This window comes from Bactrocera neohumeralis, chromosome 4 (assembly GCF_024586455.1).
Source record: "Bactrocera neohumeralis isolate Rockhampton chromosome 4, APGP_CSIRO_Bneo_wtdbg2-racon-allhic-juicebox.fasta_v2, whole genome shotgun sequence".
Lineage (NCBI taxonomy): Eukaryota > Metazoa > Arthropoda > Insecta > Diptera > Tephritidae > Bactrocera > Bactrocera neohumeralis.
Genome location: NC_065921.1, coordinates 73946849 through 73965206, shown reverse-complemented (window position 1 = coordinate 73965206; position 18358 = coordinate 73946849). Strand labels below are relative to the sequence as shown.

The following is an 18358-nucleotide window of genomic DNA, read 5'->3' as shown; positions in this document are numbered from 1 at the left end:
TTCTAACAAAATTAACAATTAATTATTTAAAAATTATATATCTGGTATTCCGATCTATAATTAACAAACGAAAAGTTTGTTTTCAAATAATATTAAATAGTTTATTTACAAAACCATTTGCATTTCATCGAATTTCTGCTTTAAAGGTTTCCACACAACCATCAGCTATGCTTTTGTGTATCTCATTGACCTCTGCTTGCGTCAAGGTGCGCTCCATATGCCTGTAGACTATACGGAAACATACGCTAGATTTGTTTGTTTTACGATTCTTAAAGCGATCTACCAAGCTAATCTGTAAGATAAAGAAATATTAAACGTGATAAGCTATATAAAATTAAAAAAATAGACGTTTTTTAAAACTCACTTGTTCCACCACATCACCGGCCACTGAACGCACAAGATCGTAAAAATCATTACAAGCAAAACCAGCATCCACATCTACGCCTAGAGGCAACCAGAATGAAAGATCATTGCTGCACTGCGGGTAAACGGAGATGGGTTTGTATTTAGGTAGTTTATGCAAATTGTCTTCATTGAATTGTTTAAGAAATCCACTATCATTTGACCAAAATAGCCTTATATCAGGTATATCGAAGAGCACCATTGCCAAACGCTCTAAACCCAAACCGAAAGCATAGCCTATATTATTGTGAGCGCCTGATCTTTGAAGAATCTCGTGACGCATAATACCACATCCAAGTACCTCTAGCCATTTATCATTATAAAGTACTTCCAACTCCCAGGAAGGTTGTGTAAAGGGAAAATATGTGTCCACCCAGCGATATTCCAATTGTGCACCAAACAAATCGCGTGCTAGCCCCACCAGCACATCCTTCATTTCGTGTTCCATCAATTTAACTGCTTCAAGTGTATGGCACATTTGTTTCGTTTGATCCAAGCATTTTGAAGATGTTTCAGGCTTTGGAGCATCTTTTAATTTGAATTGCCAATCATTTTCAAAAATTTCCAAATCTAGATTACGACCAAAAAGTGTGTCCTTCGTAACCAATCGCACTGCATCTAATTGGTGGAACACAGGATAATGGGTGCAGTCAATTTCATCACGTCGGTACACTTCACCAGTTACCAGAAAATTATCTAGACCGCAAGCAATTAGGTCTGCTTGATGTGCGGTGGTGTGGGCACGCAATATTTGATTTTGGTTAATGTAATAGCAATCTGACTTATTACGACTTACATGATCGGCGGGAAATAGTAAATTATCAAAGTTTTGCTCCACTGTCACAATAGGACTTAACTTATCATAAACCGAAAATAATGGATTACCGCGTGAGTTTCTGTAGCAGGCGTAGAAATAATTAATAATGCGTTGACGTATAATTGAAAGCGGATGGTTGCGCTGCAAATGTTTGTTTACACCCAAATAGGATAATATTTTTGGCGTGACATTTGTCCAATCGTCTGTTGGATACATTTTTCCATCGATTTCTATACTGGCCTTAGCATCTGCGGCACCGACACTGGTGGCCATTTGCCGGTGTTGTCTGCATTGTTTAGCTCTTGTGTATTGTTCACCGGTTTGTAGACATAACCAATTCCTGGACGTTGATGGAGTTGCTCCATTTAGCTGACGCCATTGGCGTATAATTAACATGTTTAATTTTAAATGAACGCGTCTGAGCTTACCGTAACGTTAGAAATAATAATACAAGAATTGTTTTGTTTTTTAGTTACATCACCTGTTTGACATACACGAACAGCTGATGCTTATTCAGATGATTTGTCAAAATAGAGGAATTTTCGAGGAATTACTTTACAACTGGAAGTAACGGGAAATTGCTTGTTTTGTTCCGGTATTAAGGCATTTGAAATGATTAATATCACTAAAAACAATAAAAATATTAACATAAGCAACTTATATGAATCTAATATAAATTATATGATATTTAAATCATAGCAAATAATTTTGATCTGTTTATTAAGTTTTAAAGCGGCTTCAATCGGGGTTTACTTTATGGTGAAAATATCAGCAAAATAAACATAAAGTGGCTGGGTTCTAAAAATTGATGAAACGGTTCTTACATTGCATGAACTAATTACAATGAATTTCCTATGTATGTACGGTTGACTTGACGTCATATAAGTACGTCTTCAAATGCGCCGACTGTTTGTTATATTATATTATATAATTAAAAGTTTCGCGTAAAAAATTATGTTGGATTTAAAAATTGAGTTCTTAATCCAAAACATGCGTTTTGATAAAATATAAATCATTTGAATGTGTAAATGTGCCGACCACTGCTTTAGAGTATTGAAAATGATGGTTCTGTGAGGGCTGTAGTTCCAAATGAAAGAACACGAAGTTTATCTCTTGTTTGCGAGCGCGAAAATGTGTTAATTCTAAAACAGTTTTTAAATTCTTAATTTTAAACTTTTGGTTTGGTATTGGTTGACTCTTTAGACCAGTGCCATGTGCGATAACAACATCTTGAAACGACGAACTAACTTCGTGGTTGTTGAGGCCAATGATATCATGACATCAATATAATCGGCTTACGCCAACAACTGTAGCTCGTATTATTTTCTCCAGTAATAGAGAGAACAAGTCACACGTCAAGGAGTCGCCTTGTCTGAAACCTCGTTTGGTATCGAACTGCTCGGAGAGGTCTTTCCCGATCCTGATAGAGCTTTAGGTGTTGCTCAACGTCAGTTTACACAGCCGTATTAGTTTTGGGGAGATGGCAAGTTCGAACATAGCGAAATAAGGGCAGCTCCCTGTCATGCTGTAGAAGTCGACTTTAATATCATCGAAGATATTGTGCGTGTTGATTTTCTTTACACTGGCCTTTTCCAAGATTTGGTGTTAGGGGAAAGTCTGATCGTTAGTTTTCCAGATCTAAAGCCACACTGATAAGGCTTTAGTCTTTCACACAATATGCTCGATAAGACTTTATATGCGATATTGTGGAAGCTTATCCAATGGTAATTGGCGCATATTATGGGGTCCCTTTTTGTGGATCGGGCAGAGCACACTTAGGTTCCAATCGTCAAGCATGCTTTCATGTGACTACATCTTGCAAAGAAACTGATGTACGCACCTTGTCAGTTCTTCACCGCCGTATTAGAATAACCCGGCCGGCAATCCATCGGTCTCTTGCGCCTTGTTGTTCTTCAGACGAGTAATTGCTGTTCGAACCTCTTTGTTGACCGGTAATCGATTGGGGAATTGGCTTCGCCATCTCCAGGTTTTACACTTTCACTGCCGTTAAGCAGGATGGCGAAGTGTTCCTTTCATACCTTCAGTATGCTCTGGCCATCAGTCACTAGATCACCGCTTCGGCTCCCATAAGAGTATGCTACTGTCTTGAAACCTTCCCATTACTCGCCGCATCTTTACGTAGAATTTTCGAGCATTGCCTCTGTCGGTCATTTACTCAAGTACCCCTTTCTTTTTTTGTCTGCACATTCATCTCGCTTCTCTCTTCAACTCTCGATATCTATCACACCCCGCCCAGTTGTGGTCGATCGCAAACATTGCGAGGAAGGCTGTCCGTTTTATCTCCACTGCGACACGACAGTCCTCATCCTGTTAGCTGTCCTTTCGACCTTCCCGAAAACCAATGGTTTCCCTTGCAGCTGAACGTAAGGAGCTTGGTATGTCATTCCACAGTTCCCTTATACCGAGTTGCTGATGAGAGAGCTGAAGTCGGTTGTGATTGCAGCTTCTCAACGTCGAACCTTCCTTGTGTTTGTTGACGAGAATACCTTGCTGAGCAAAAGCGAGTCCGTATCTTTGTTACAACAATATAGTGATAATTCGTACATAAATTTTCTAGCGAATATTTTTAGCTTCTCAGCATTACAAAAATTTGCGCGCTCATTTTACTTACCGCTCCAAAACAGGCTTTGATCGTTAAATGACATTTTACTAATTTTACTCTAATTTGCTGATTATTTCATACGGCGAGTATCTCATTTTTAAGACTCTTCCCATTGGTTGTTGATTAGAGAGATTAGAGATCTGAGAGAATTTTCCATACATGAAATACTTCCAAATTTTTGGCTTGATTTTGCCGGCTGGCGAATCGAACAAACGAATTATTTCGCAACCGTGATTCAAGTTCTCTTACTTCTTCCCGTATCTATATCTGGAAAATGGTTGAAATAACCAACAACTCAACTAAAGAATCACTGAATTTTATTTATAAACCACATTTATGGAGAACAATATTTCAAAAATATATATTTATATTGGCAAATTCCGGGAAATACTGGCTTATCATTGGAATGTCTATCCAATGAGAGCTTTCAATAATTAATAAATACGGCTTATCTCTACTGAGAACTGAACGTACTCAGACCAACGCTTGAGTACCATATTTATATAAGACTCTGTATTTGCAAAACTCCAAGCAGTTTTCGAAGAGTAATCAGCTTGTGCGGTTGTTATAATGGCGGGCCTTAACCTACGTTTATTGGCTGTAATTCTCTTATTTTGTTGTTGTTATAATTTTCACAGTGCTGGTGAGTTGAATAAACGCGAGAAATAAAAAAAAAATATTATTTTTAATTTATTTTTAAAAATATTTTCAAGACGCTTACTATTGCAAAGCAAATGGCCGCATTGGACAATGTTCTTTCTCTGAAGACTGTGCATGGCCAATGGAGATGGTTAGATACAACGCAGATTGCGCAAAATCTGGACTTGTAAGGATATTCATTGCATTTTGGCTTTCTTTCTTTGGCAATTTATAAATAACTTTGGGATATTTGTTTAGAGTGGTGATGTTGTATGCTGTTTAAGGCCAACATATCGTCCGATAAGAACCACTAGAAGAACTACAACACCTGCCACAATACTGGAAAAGGAAACCATAAATCCTCGTGGTCTCGCTTTACTCAATCAACACGATTGTGGCAATGTGGAGGATACTCGCGTTGCTAATGGCATAGATGCTATGCTAGGTGAATTTCCGTGGATAGCATTACTACTCAGTTCTGAGAAGAATACAATGTGTGGCGGTTCTGTAATAACAGAACGCTTTGTTTTGACAGCGGCTCACTGCATTCAGAATAATTTGTAAGTATTCAACAGTGTGCATGGAACAAAATGAATGAAGTTTTTGATAGGTGTGAACAAAAATAATCAATGGAATAATAAAGGGTGATCCATTTCGAGGTTCCCTACTTTTTTAAAGAAAAAACACAGAAACTTCACATTTAATGGAGAATGTTTATTATCATGCGAAAGAACATTCTTTGGCATACATATATATTTTTTTCAAGATTAAGCCGGACCACGGCTACGTCTCAGATGGTCCATTCATTGAGTCAAATTTTCGAAATCAGCATTTCCACTGGTAACTGGCGAATGACACTCGTGATGTTTTGCTGCAAGGCCTGAATCGAAGCTGGATTGTCCGAATAGACTTTACATATCTCCACAGGAAAAAGTCTAACAGTGTGATATCTCTGGGATCTTAGTGGCCAATCGATCGGCTAAAAACGTGAAATTATTTGCTCATCGAAGTGTTCTCTCAATGAATCCATTGATTGATGCGATGTGTGGGAAGTGGCGCCGTCTTGTTGAAACCAAAAGTCGCCGAGGTCACGAGCTTCAATTTAAAACATCAATCAATAATCAAGTCGATTATCATAGCACGATAACGTTCACCATTGACGGTAACGTTCTCACCAATATCGTTTTTGAAGAAGTATAGACCGATGATTTCAACGGGCCACAAACCACATCAAACCGTTGTTTTTTCTGAATTAAATGCCAGCTCCAGAATCTCTTCAGATTGCTCTTTGTACCAAATGCGGCAATTTTGCTTTTTTATATACCCATTGAGCCAGAAATGCGCCTCATGGCTGAACAAAATTTGGCTCGAAGACGTCGGATTTTTTTTCAACAGTTTCTAGAGTGAAGCGATGTCTTTTGGCAAGGTCGAACGGCTTCAGTTCTTCAGTTTGTACGCTTTCAATTAAAAATCTCGACGTAAAATGCGCCAAGTCGTTCCATACGTCACTCCGAGTTGCTGCGAACGGCGTCGAATCGACTGGCCACGGTCTTCGTCGTGTACACTCTGAGCTATGGCTGCTATATCTTCTTCACTACGTCCGGGACGTGGTCCACTCGGTGGAATATTATCCAATAATGAATGCTGAGTCTCAAGATGAGTGATTGTGTTGCGAATAGCACACTCAGTAGGCCGATTATGTTGACCATAAGTTGAGCGAAGCCAGCAAAACATATTCTTTATAGAACGTGAATTTTCATAATAAAATTTTAACGATTTGTAAACGTTGTTCAGTCATAAGTCTTTCCATGATGAAATGCCAAACAATACTGAACAAAAATAATATGACAGTTTGACACGACTCAAGCGTGATCTGTCAAAAAAGACTATTGAAAAAGTATCTCTACTTGGATTACCCGCTAGCAATATCCATATATGAAATAGGCAGACTTCACGTGTAAATAATATTTTCTTCGATATATTTTTGCAGACAATTTGTGCGCCTGGGCGAACATGACCTGATGACCGAAGAAGATTGCTTATCCATCGGTTATTGTCAAACATTTGTAGAATTTCGTATAGATCCAATCCAGAAACCGTTTATACATCCCGACTACAACGCGGTGAACAAGCACAAAGATATTGCTTTGATAAAACTTGAAGAAGCTATCGACTTTCAAGGTAGATATGCAGTTTTATTACTCATTCATGAAATTATATTTGTTTAATCCTGATTATTGCTCATTAATATTAAACATTTTTATATAATCTTTTCCTTAAGCTTACCATCATATCAAACCCATTTGTTTGCCAACATCACCAAGTGATTACGCTATGTTGCCAACGGATAATTTAGTGTTAGCCGGTTGGGGACTAACCGAAAGTAATGACGGTAAGTTATAAAATTCTGCGAAAAATATTTGTATATAAAATACTAATGTTCACCTTCCTTCACACATATACATATATATAGTGCGCGGTTCTGATATTCTACAGAAAGGTTATCTCAAACTCGAAGCTTTGGATATTTGCCAAAAATTACACTCATTCTATGATATAGATCAATCTAAGCTCTGTGTTAAGTCTGGTGCAAACCATACGGTTTCTTGTCAAGGCGATTCTGGTAGCCCCATATTTTGGGAAACCAAGTACATGAGGGGCAGGTTCTGGCGAAAACATTATACGCAAGTTGGTTTGGTATCCCTGGGTGGTAAAGTATGTGGCAAGTTAACTTCAATACCATATGCATACGAAAATATCACCGATTCCATGCCGTGGATAACGAATACTATTTTAAAATGAAATCGCCATAATAAAGTACTTGATTAAGTTACCCAATTTATATTTTATTTAAGTACAAGTAATGTAGCACCGTATAGGGTTGTAACCGCACATTAAATACTATCGCAATTTTCAAGGATTAAAACAGGGGCACATTTTCAGGTACTGACGGAACTTTATATTAAAACAAGTAAGAAAGAGCTACTAAGTTCGTGTGTAAAGAAGTACTTTCAGAAGCATAAGGTTTGTAAATTATATGGGGTCTAGGGTAAGTTTCGCCCGCCGTGGTGGCCCATGGCTTACCGGCCAAGCTATTCAAAAAAGTAATAAGAAGCATGCATCAGCTTCTTTGTAGAATATGGTCGGACGAAAGCATGCCTGACGATTCGAATGTAAATGTGCTCTGCCAAATCGACAAAAATGTAGAGCCCACAATCTGCGCCAACTACCACAGGATAAGCTTCCTCAACATCGCATAAAAGGTTCTATCGAGGGTATTGTGAGAAAGATTAATGCTCACCAATACGAAACGACGTTTCAGACAAGGCGACTTCCTATTATGCGACTTTTTCCACTACTGCTGGAGTAAATAATTCGTGTTGCAGAGCTGAATAGAGAAAGTACAATCTTCTACAAGAGTAAATAACTGTTGGCGTACTCCGATGACATCGCCGACGTACAAAGACCAAATTCTACAAGTCACTCATCATTCGCGTCCTGCTATACATATGGTGCAAAGGCATGGACGATGACAACATCTGATAAGTCGGCGTTACGAATTTTCGAGAAAAAGTTTTTCGGAAGATTTATGGTCCTTTGCGCATTGGCAACGGCGTATACCGCTGTCGATGGAACGATGGCTGTACAAGATATACGACGATATTGACATAGTTCAGCGAATTAAGAGACGCTGGCTAGATCATGTCGTCCGAATTTATGAAAAATCTCTCGTAAACTCGGTTATAACCGCGTATGTGGTGTCTACGCCAATAAAGTAGAAGCAGATCTCATATCTTGACGGTCGGGTATAAAATTTAATGCCTCTGGAGTATTCCTTTACTGGTTTATTGCGATTTTTGTAATTTATATCGGGAGTGAAAGGAGTTATCCCCGATTTTATAATACGTTACTTCGTAAGAGATCGCATTCGCTCGGATTCATACACAGTTATGTTATTACGAGTTCGTTGTAAGACCAAGATTCACGAATACATTACGTATAATATCTGATTAAATTTCATCTGGACTGACATTCAAACTACTTTTTCCGGTATTTTATTACAAGTTTGATTATCGCCTTGAAAGTAAGTTCCACAGCCAATACACTAGTTATTAGCCTCGGTTGGAATGCTCATCAGTGTCTTTTATACTATATTTCTAGCCCTTCGTTTCTACTAAATATAGGGTACTCAGCTATGTTATCAATATGGTTTTTTTTGCGACCTCTCTTTGCAGTCGTTTTGGAAAAAAAATCAGTTCTTTTGGTACGAGTCTAGCGTTGACCCGCTTCGTCTCTAAAACATTAAACAAAATGAGTTGAGTCGATCCATAAGCGATATTGAGAATCTTTGCTAATTTTCTGGTACCAACACAACATAGGCAAGTCTACGCTGTAAGCATCTGGGGTCTCTACGGTATGGTACACTGGAAGAGGTATCGACAGTGAGGCCATATATTCTGTTAAATTCGCGTCAATCGCAGGCATCCAAAGGATGACTACTCCTCATGGACTCCTTCTGAACGAGTAACTGAACTTCATCTGTTATCGCAAAAGACCAAAACTGGTCTATGCGTGGCTCATTGGCCTACCGTAGCCAATGTTCGTTATAAAGTAGACTCCACAAAACACTTCTGCAACATTTTCAAGAATTCCTTAGCTAAGCTTCCACGGGGAACATAAAATTTCAGCAAACCCGTTGTTCAGCTTTTTTCATGGCATAATTTGCCGGACAAACTGTTCGCATCTTAAAGAAATTTGGCATTTATCCAACTTGTGGAGATAAAATGTCAGACGAACATAAAAAAATTTTGTACCAATTTTGAAAAATAATTTGATAAGATGCTATTACAGAGTTTGTCCGGAAGGTAATAGGACTGAGCCTATTTAAAAAAATTTATTGAACCAATCGTTGCAATTCTTTAAAAACTTTCAAAATAGGCTCTTTCTGCGTCGATGCAGTGCTGTCAGCGGGATTTTCAAGCATTGAAGGTGTCTCGGAAGACATTCTCCGGAATAGCTTTGAGAGCCGAGGTGCGTGCTGCTTAGATCCCCTTTCATCGGCATTTTCAGGCAAGGAAACAAAAAAGTCCGGGGGCCGCATCTGGGCTGTAGGGCGGCTGCGAAAGTGTTGGGATGGCGGCCTTGGTTAGGTAGCAGTTCAAGAAGGGCTATGTGAGCCGGGGCGTTGTCGTGGCGCTACTTCCAATCGGCTGCGATGTCTTGTCGCACCCGATTGACCCTTCGTTTGAGTCTCTTGAGGACTTCCGCGTAAAACTTGGCGTTGAAGGTTTGATAAGGAGGAAAAAAATTGTCCACTATGGATTTTTTTCCTCCTGATCAAACCGTCAACGCCAAGGAAGCCTTTGATGTCAAAATAGACAATGAGCATTGTTTTCACTGTGGATTTGCTCATTCTTCCGGTCTTCATCAGCGACCTCTTCCCGGCCCTCCAAAAAAGCCTGGTGCCACCGAAAAAGACCACTTCTTGCTAAAGCAACATCTGGGTAAGCATGCTTGATCATGTCAAACGTCTCTGTCCCTGATTTAGCGAGTTTCACACAGAATTTAATCGCATATCTCTGCTCTGCTCTGCATTGCCAGCTTGCAACACTCACAGAAACACGTCGCGCGAAAATGTTTCTCCTGACTCTCCAGGTGCTCGGAGACAACTGACTAGCCGCTCGTTCGCTAGCTAGGAACGCCCTTTACCGAATCTAGTCGGTGCGCGCACGCTTCGAAGTACAGTTGCGACGGAAGACAATCGGTCCTATTACATTCCGGACAAACCCTGTATATAAGTATCGTATGTTATGTTACTGACTGTTGAAAAATTCTTTCGGGTTCAACCTGCCAAGTCTATCTTATACACGTCCACAAACTATATTAATAAATACCAGGAAATTGGGAATAAAAAACACTGCATTTAATACTTCAAAACAAACAATTCTCAGACAGTATATAAAATCTGGTAAGTACAAAAACCGATTAATTAGAAGTATGGTAATATCAATAATAATGCCTATATGAGTATAATGAAATGTTAACATATATTTCCTAGATCTCGACAGTCGTACTGCGACTCCGTGCCAAGCTGCGTTCGAAGTCATGCTGCCGCGCCATATGATTATTCAAATTCCCCACACACTGATAGGACTTGCCGCAAGTGGGACACGAAAATGGCTTTTCACCGCTATGTACCAGCAGGTGAGAGGTCAGATGACCGCGCGTAAAGAACGCCTTCTCGCATTGACCACACTTAAAGGGACGCTCTTGCGTTACGACATGGGAGCGCATGTGCGTGCGCAAGACCGATTTGGTGGGCCAACGTTTGTCACACACCGGACACTCGAAGATGCGCGGCTTGGCTTCACCAGTGTGTATGCGTAGATGTGATGAGAGTTGTGTGCGCAAAACGAAGCGACGATCGCAGTGCGTGCATGCAAATGGCCGCTCGTCCGAATGTACCGAACGTTGATGATAGCTAAGGCTGTGACGTGAAGCGAAGGTTTTGCAGCATTCTTTGCATACGTACTGCAGTCCATCGCCCAACTTGTGCACGGAGATCATGTGTAGTTTTAGCTGGAATTTGCGTGTGAATTTCTTTTCGCACTCGGAACAGGGATGCAACGACTTCGGCGTACACTCCTGTGAGCTGTCCGTATGTGAGGCTGAGCTGTCGGTATGTTGCGGACTTGCTGGTGCTTCGTCATTTATATCCGGCTCAACGTTGCTTACAGGCATTTGTATTTTAAGATCCATTGTTGTCGTATCGTTGAGTAAACGCATATCCTTCACTGCTCTATGCATGAGTCCCGTTAGAGGCGGCGGCTGTTCTACCGCTGTTATATGCTGTGCACTCACTGGCAGCGGTCCGATGTTGTGCTCTTCCAATTGCAAGAGATCATCCAACATGGCGAGCTCATTTGGACCTAAAAAACGAGTGGTATTTCACTTTCTATCAGGCTTACGTATGTTCATTTCATTTTAATTTTCAAATTTGGCTTACCCAAGTCGCCAGTTAAATGCAGACCAGTCACACAACCCAAATCTGCGATGCCTTGTTGACCCTTAGTATCCATCATGTTGATGATTTGTAGCGCCTCTTCTATGGCGCGTTCCGTATCCGCATAACGGCGCTGCAGTTCACGTTCGCTATCCTCACAACGCCGTCGGAACTCCATTGCGTCGCGTAAACGTACAAAACAGTGGTCACATATGACGTCCGGCAGTCCGTCATCGTGCTCGACATGCAGATTCGGCGCACAGCTCAGTAAGGCGGCACGCAAACTTACGCTACCGTCAACGCTGTAATTACCGTTACTAACACAATCACTGAAGCTAATTTTATCGAAAATGCCATATGTAGCGGCAGGATTCTCGCGCAAACAACAACGGCAAATTTGAAAACTCATCGTCGCACTTACTGTATATTTCAGTTATGGCGGGACTCTAACAAAAACACTAGTTTCACACTTTTTTCCACGTAACTCCGATTTTAGTTGCATTTGTTATTCACGAGTTGCTCGAAACCAGTCTTGACTAGTCCGTCAAGGCATTCTAGCCGTAACTCTCAACGCCGCGGTCGCTACTACAATGCCAAATGAAAGCGATTGACCAGCAGCCGGCTCTCGAACATCGAAAGTACCAGCATAATCTAAGGTCACCGCGTAGTGATAACACAAACGTGGATGACAGCGTTCCCAACTTGCTATTGTTATTGTTATTTGTATTGTTATTATTGTCGTTACAGCTCACTTGCATTCACAATGTTTAGCAAATGTTTGCGCTTGATAGCCCTTGACCGCTAGCTCAGCTGCTGATGCTGCGAAAAATCGGCAATGCCGTGAGATAAGCAACGATTCCAGAGTTCGGCGCGCAAGTTTCGTTTACGGCTGATAAGCAGCCGAGATACGCAGCATAGATTGTGTTTCGTTTGTTGATAAACTCTCGTGTGCATTGAGGGGTTTATCTGGCAGCTATTGTTATTTTTGTAATTCGTGTGCTTATAAATAAAAATTTTAAAACAAATTTACATATATGTATACATATATTTTGTTTTGAATTGATATGCAACTCTTTCAATTTTGTTTCTATTTTGCATAAAAAGTGTTTTACTTGGCAGCTAATCGAGCTCAACGCAACGCTCTGCTATCACAGGGAATTTTCCTCTCATTCTACTTTACGACATTAATTAGCTGACTTTTAGCTGATAATGCAAATCTGTTTATATACATTGGCGCATCTAGATTGCTTCTTGTTTACATTGCTGTTTACACTAATTGATTATTTGCTTATGATTAATCACTAAGCGTTTAATAGAAAATGCTTGAAAAAAACATTGATGCTTTATACCCTATCGGAAATTATTAAACTATGTGATTGACCAGCAAAACTGTCGTTAATATAGAGAGATCTGTCAGGATCCGCTTGCTACAACAATGGAGCTGAGGGCCATTACGATGCCTTAGGGTCTGGTTAGCAAATACAGAGTTTAGAGTTCTCTCCAATGTCACAATACAAGAGAATGCTGAAAAATCCGTATGGTTTATTAGAATTATACAAGGTGCGTTCCAAAGTAAACAGGACTTAAAAAAAAAACAGAACAAATGGTTTTTTTCGGCAAAATCAATTTACTTTATTCAAAATAGTCTCCTTCTGCTTCAATACAGTTTTTTGCACGGTCCAAAAGCATGTCGAACAAGTGTTTTAGCTCGTTGGCCGGTATAGCCGCCAGTATGCCGGTGCAAGCCTTTTGAATGGCCTCTATGTCTGCATAACGCTTTCCTTTCATGGGCAAATGCATTTTTCCGAAAAGCAGGAAGTCGCACGGTGCCATATCAGCTGAATACGGTGAGTGGTTAATGGTTAAAATGTGATTTTTGGTCAAATAATCGTCCTTCGAATGTTGGATTCTGAGCAATTTTTGGTCGTCAGTCAATTTGTGGCGAACAAACCGTGCACACACCTTTCGTAAGCCCAAATGTTCGGTCAAAATGCGATTAATCGATGTTTTGGAGATGTTCAATTTCATTTCCATGAATTTCAATGATGATTTCGGCTGACTTTTGATGAATTCACACACAGTTTCGATGGAATTTCCGGTGATGACGGATTTTGATTGGCCCACATGTTGATCGTCATTTATGTCCTCACGACCACTTTGAAAACGTTGAAACCCTTCGTGCACTCTGCTACGGGATAGGCAATCATCGTCATAAACTTGTTTCATCAATTGAAATGTTTCGGTAAAAGTTTTACCAATTTTAAAACAAAATTTAATGTTGGCTCTTTATTCGAAGCTCATTTTCGCACCGATAACACAAACATACTGACATTTAAAACGCAATAACTTCACTTCAAATCTATGAAATGGAACACTGGACAATCGATAAAGATATCAGATTCTAACGCACCGGTCGACCTATAGATGGCGCCACTAGTGGGCGCTAGATTTAAAAAGTCCTGTTTACTTTGGAACCTACCTTGTTGCCGAAAGCTGACTTCTCATGAGGCCATAAATAGTTCCACTTGGACAGCTAGAGATGCCTGTCCATTATAATATCTGGAACTGTTTGTTATAGATCAAAAAGACCGTAACAAATTGATATGTATCGTATAATTATACCGAATAACTTGTACCAGCTAACAGATCAATGGACTCTTTATGTTTCACTCTGGGCCAGAAGGCTTTGTGCTGATATCTGAGCAACACTTGCTGAACTCGCGCAGCGTCCATACTAAAGAAATTGAGGTAAGGTTCGTACAATCTCATCGGCTTTATCCGTTGTGGTCAGGCACCCAAACAAGTTAAAATGGAAGTAGCTTGAATTGTTAATGAGTTCGTGCAGTCCTTTACTAGTTTTCAGCTCACTGTCAGCCAGCTCAAGGTCTGTGCAGCAGCTCCGCTAAAGGAGTGACTGCATACATACATATATCCCTAAAAGAAGCCTTACTTCGAAGAAGTACATCTGCTGCTACTTTCATGAATGCCACTTTTGCTTAAAAGACACTTCGGTGATCTGATTGAGAGCTTCCGACCAGAAAACTTTCTCACCAACACTGCGCCTCTTCTCCAGCGAATTCGTCCCATTCCCATATATGTATCTCGGAGATAGATGCGTGGAGAAGATGCCGCTAAGAGTAGTCTCCGCGGCGCAGAGGTGCAAGTTATCAGAAATATAGTTGAAGTGACAGAAGGTTTCGGAATTTTATGTAAAATATCCAATTTTCTGGAGTCTGATAGCAACTTTCGCCGTAATGCACCGGCAAGGTATGACCACGAGTTCTATTTAAAAAAAAAAATAAAAAACCGTTGGCGTTGTACAAAGAGAGCCGCTCGAAGAACACCTAAGGCAACCAATATCTGCCTCACCCTCTTCTCAACATTGGACTTTCATAATAATGTTCTATGAAGGATGAGGCCCAAGTTATCTTTTCGACCGGGTGAAGTCGAGAGACCCCAATGGGAGAAAGAATGCATACAGAATTTATAACTGCTGGAAAAAAAGTTTAATTCGTATTAAGAGCTAAACCACTTCTTTTCGTCCTGCTTAAGCTCACATTGAGGTACCCTTGTTTGAACTCGAAAACGGTATTAAGGAATTCGCCTTTAGTCTGCACGGACTATCAGCCTATAGGCTTGAAATAGCCTACTTTTCGATACAATTTTTATGGAACGATTTTCATCAGTTTCGACGATTTATTTTCAGCCAGCATTTCTTTGACGTATATACCATACCATAACATTATTTTATGCAAAAGGTATGACTAGCATAAATGTAATCTTTCCACTCCAAAATAAAGGTGATCTCAAAAACTGCTCATAGCAGTCGCCTGAGTCTGCATCTGTTGTTACTGGTTTTGGTTTAAAAGTCGAGATTTATTGCAAACTTCAGATATTTCGGAAAACCTTTCCGAGATTCAGGCATAAATTTTCCAACTGGTAAACAATTAATTACAAACTGACTCACAATACTCGTGTTTGAATACTTATACACTGGCATTATGATCTTAAAGTGTGTGATAGTTTTGTTTACATAATGATTTCCTGAAATAAATGCGACAGGGTAAAGGTTATACTTGTACTAATGCACTAGAATTTTCCGTATGACGAATGGAATTGAACTCAATATTATTGTGCAATGCTCTTAAAAAATTACACGAGAAATACTGAAAAAGTTCGACGTATATATCTTATGTAATGAAATTGTACAAGATTAGACCGCCCACCTCACATTTAGCTTCAATTAAACCTATTACAATAAATAGTGATATGAAAATTGTAAAATATTTTGATATGTTTCTTCAAAATTTGTTATAAAAAATAATTATTGAAGGTTGGGTCCTTGCTTGGTTTTAAAATGAGGTTTCATGGATATTATGTTATAGTGTATGTATAGGGTTTCACAATAAAGAGCTACAAAAGTAGACCAATAGGGACAGTGAACGACGCCATCATGGAAAGATATAAGATCCAACAACGTGTCGAAATTAATAAAGTTTACTACCGAAATTCGAAGTCAGTGGCCTCACCTTTAAGAGCGCTACGTCCTATGTATGGTCGTCATAATCGAAGACCCAAATCAGTCGCTCACACGTCGTTCTCAAGCATTGGGCATCTCTGTGACGTCGTTGTGGCGAATTTTGCGAAAAGATCTTAGCTTACATCCCTCCAAGATCAAATTGACGCAAGAATTGAAGCCGCTTGACCACCAGAATCGTCATATGTTCGTGAATTGGGCTGAGCAACAACTTGAAAATTATCCGGATTTTCATCGAAAAATCATCTTCAGCGATGAGGCTCATTTCTGGAAAAATTGGGTTTGGTTTGGTGCGGTTTATGGGCCGGCGACGTCAGTGATGCTCAAGACCGGCACATTACAGTGAATGGGAATCGCTACCGCTCAATGATAACAGAATGTTTTTGGCCCGATGGATGGATGGTATCGACTTGGCCAATATGTGGTTCCAATAAGACGACGCCACAAGCCAGCAAAGCGAATGTCACAATCGATTTTTTGAAAACCAAGTTTGTTGAACGTATTATCTCACAAAATAACTTAGTCAATTGGCCGCTTCGGTCGTGCGATTTGACGCCGTGCGACTATTTCCTGTGGACTAGTACAAGTAATACATAAGTCACTAAAAACGATACACCATGAAATTTCTAAATTGGACAGGCGGATCATGATGTGATGGAATGCTTTTGTTCTTAAGGCAAGATCGCCAAGATCAAGCATGATTTTTATTTATAGAGTCTCCAAAGGACTGCAGGACGGCTGTTGGCCTAATGAGCCGGATGATCATAAATAACGACGATACATGCATAAAGTGTAGCGACTCCTCCCATGCTTCTGACGAGCCTTACGAGCTTTGCAATTCATGAGAATAGATGAAGTATTCACTTTAGATATCAATTCGCTCTTAAAGTTCGCAAAAATCATCTCTCTCTCTTTCGCTCTCCAAAGAAGGCTTCCAAATTGGAGAGTAAAAGTAATTAGACAGTAAAAAAGTATTAAATATTAACGCGTACATTAAAATGTGCAAGTGTTTCAAATTCAATCGACGAAGCTTGCATATACATTGTATAGAAGGCTATACTTCTTGCTAATTGATAAGCACTTTCCTTTCCATTAATCACTCATTTACATAAAACATCCGCATGAGTATACATAATATGTATGTATTTCTTTGTACGTATGTACATTTAAAACTAAATTGTGTTCAGATGAATGAAACATAACATTTATTCCTTATGTCAGTTGAATGAACTCTGAATTTCTGTGGAAAATTCTTTGTATTCATTGAGGCTTACAAAGCATATGTGATTATATAGTAGGCTTCCATTTTGCTGTGAGAAACGATGTGTTTCATAAAATTATATTTAGTGTGTAGAATATTTGGCATGTCTATAAGGGAACATCGGATACCTTATGTAAAGGATTATCCAAGTAGAGGTACTTTTTTCAATTGGCTTTTTTTGACAGATCCCGTGTGAGTCGTGTCAAGTTGTCATATTAGTTTTCTTCAGTATTGTTTGGCATTTACCATGGAGAGACTTACGCCTGAGCAAAGTTTACAAATCGTTCAACTTTATTACGAAAAATGAAGCTCTGCAAAGAATGTGTTTCGCGCGCTTCGCTCAACTTATGGTCAACATAATGGGACTATTGACACCCAGCATACCTTATTGGATAATATTTCACCGAATCGACTACGTCTAGCAGGCAGTGAAGAAAATATAGCAGCCGTAGCTGAGAGTGCACACGACGAAGACGTGGCGAGTCGATCCGACGCCGTTCGTAGCAACTCGGACTGATGTACGGAACGACTTGGCGCATTTTACGTCGAGATCTTAAATTGAAACCGTACCAAATACAGCTTGTGCAAGAACTGAAGCCGCTTCACCTTCCCAAGTGACATCGCTTCGCTCTAGAAACTTTTGAAAAAAAGATTCGCCGTTTTCGAGCCAAATTTTGTCCAGCGATGAGACTCATTTCTAGCTTAATGGGCATATAAACAAGTGAAATCGCCACATTCGGAACGAAACATTCCCCATTAAATTTGAAATGTCTATGTATTTTCTTTAAAAAAGTAGATAACCTCAAAATTCATTTCCAGCGAACATTTCTTTAAGATCTGAGAGCAGGAAATAGTCGCTGGAAGCCAGATCTGGAGAATACCGTGAGTGCGGAAATAATTCGAATTCCAGTTCATGGATTTTTTTTATCTGACTTGTGAAATCGTTCGTTATCTTGGTGAAACAGCACTTCCATTTTCTTGTTCGTTTCGTTCTTCAAACAGTTGGACGCTATCTAACATTCGCTGTTGAAGGTCATTCCTTTTTCAAGGTAGTCAATATAATTTATTCCATGCGC

General features: G+C 39.7%; 3 protein-coding genes across 4 annotated transcripts; 1 reads left to right on the top strand and 2 right to left on the bottom strand.

The window, feature by feature from the left end:
* Positions 1-75: 75 nt before the first annotated feature.
* On the bottom strand, positions 76-1710 carry LOC126756686 (probable phenylalanine--tRNA ligase, mitochondrial). The gene is made up of 2 exons (XM_050469928.1): positions 365-1710; positions 76-292 (listed from the first exon to the last, which is right to left on the bottom strand). The coding sequence occupies exons 1-2, from the start codon at positions 1613-1615 to the stop codon at positions 125-127; spliced, it is 1419 nt and encodes a 472-aa protein (XP_050325885.1). The 5' UTR covers positions 1616-1710; the 3' UTR covers positions 76-124.
* Positions 1711-1940: 230 nt separating this feature from the next.
* LOC126756693 (serine protease grass-like) lies at positions 1941-7314 on the top strand. 2 transcript variants are annotated; one of them, XM_050469938.1, is made up of 6 exons: positions 1941-2075; positions 4556-4668; positions 4740-5041; positions 6472-6662; positions 6763-6873; positions 6955-7314. In XM_050469938.1, the coding sequence occupies exons 1-6, from the start codon at positions 2063-2065 to the stop codon at positions 7281-7283; spliced, it is 1059 nt and encodes a 352-aa protein (XP_050325895.1). In that variant the 5' UTR covers positions 1941-2062; the 3' UTR covers positions 7284-7314. The 2 variants fall into 2 exon arrangements, with proteins under 2 accessions (XP_050325895.1, XP_050325894.1); XM_050469937.1 differs by lacking the exon at positions 1941-2075 and adding an exon at positions 4367-4485.
* A 3068-nt stretch (positions 7315-10382) lies between these two features.
* Positions 10383-12098, bottom strand: LOC126756689 (zinc finger protein 567). The gene is made up of 2 exons (XM_050469931.1): positions 11488-12098; positions 10383-11410 (listed from the first exon to the last, which is right to left on the bottom strand). The coding sequence occupies exons 1-2, from the start codon at positions 11891-11893 to the stop codon at positions 10536-10538; spliced, it is 1281 nt and encodes a 426-aa protein (XP_050325888.1). The 5' UTR covers positions 11894-12098; the 3' UTR covers positions 10383-10535.
* Between the last annotated feature and the right edge of the window lie 6260 nt (positions 12099-18358).

Bases quoted from the DNA above. Each gene is read 5' to 3' on its own strand.
- LOC126756686 (XM_050469928.1), bottom strand. From the start codon at position 1,615: ATGTTAATTATACGCCAATGGCGTCAGCTAAATGGAGCAACTCCATCA. The intron at 293-364 runs GTGAGTTTTAAA...TTTATCTTACAG, and splicing joins CCGGTGATGTGGTGGAACAA to ATTAGCTTGGTAGATCGCTT.
- LOC126756689 (XM_050469931.1), bottom strand. From the start codon at position 11,893: ATGAGTTTTCAAATTTGCCGTTGTTGTTTGCGCGAGAATCCTGCCGCT. The intron at 11,411-11,487 runs GTAAGCCAAATT...CTCGTTTTTTAG, and splicing joins GCATTTAACTGGCGACTTGG to GTCCAAATGAGCTCGCCATG.
- LOC126756693 (XM_050469937.1), top strand. From the start codon at position 4,413: ATGGCGGGCCTTAACCTACGTTTATTGGCTGTAATTCTCTTATTTTGT. The intron at 4,486-4,555 runs GTGAGTTGAATA...AATATTTTCAAG, and splicing joins TTATAATTTTCACAGTGCTG to ACGCTTACTATTGCAAAGCA. The intron at 6,663-6,762 runs GTAGATATGCAG...CTTTTCCTTAAG, and splicing joins AGAAGCTATCGACTTTCAAG to CTTACCATCATATCAAACCC.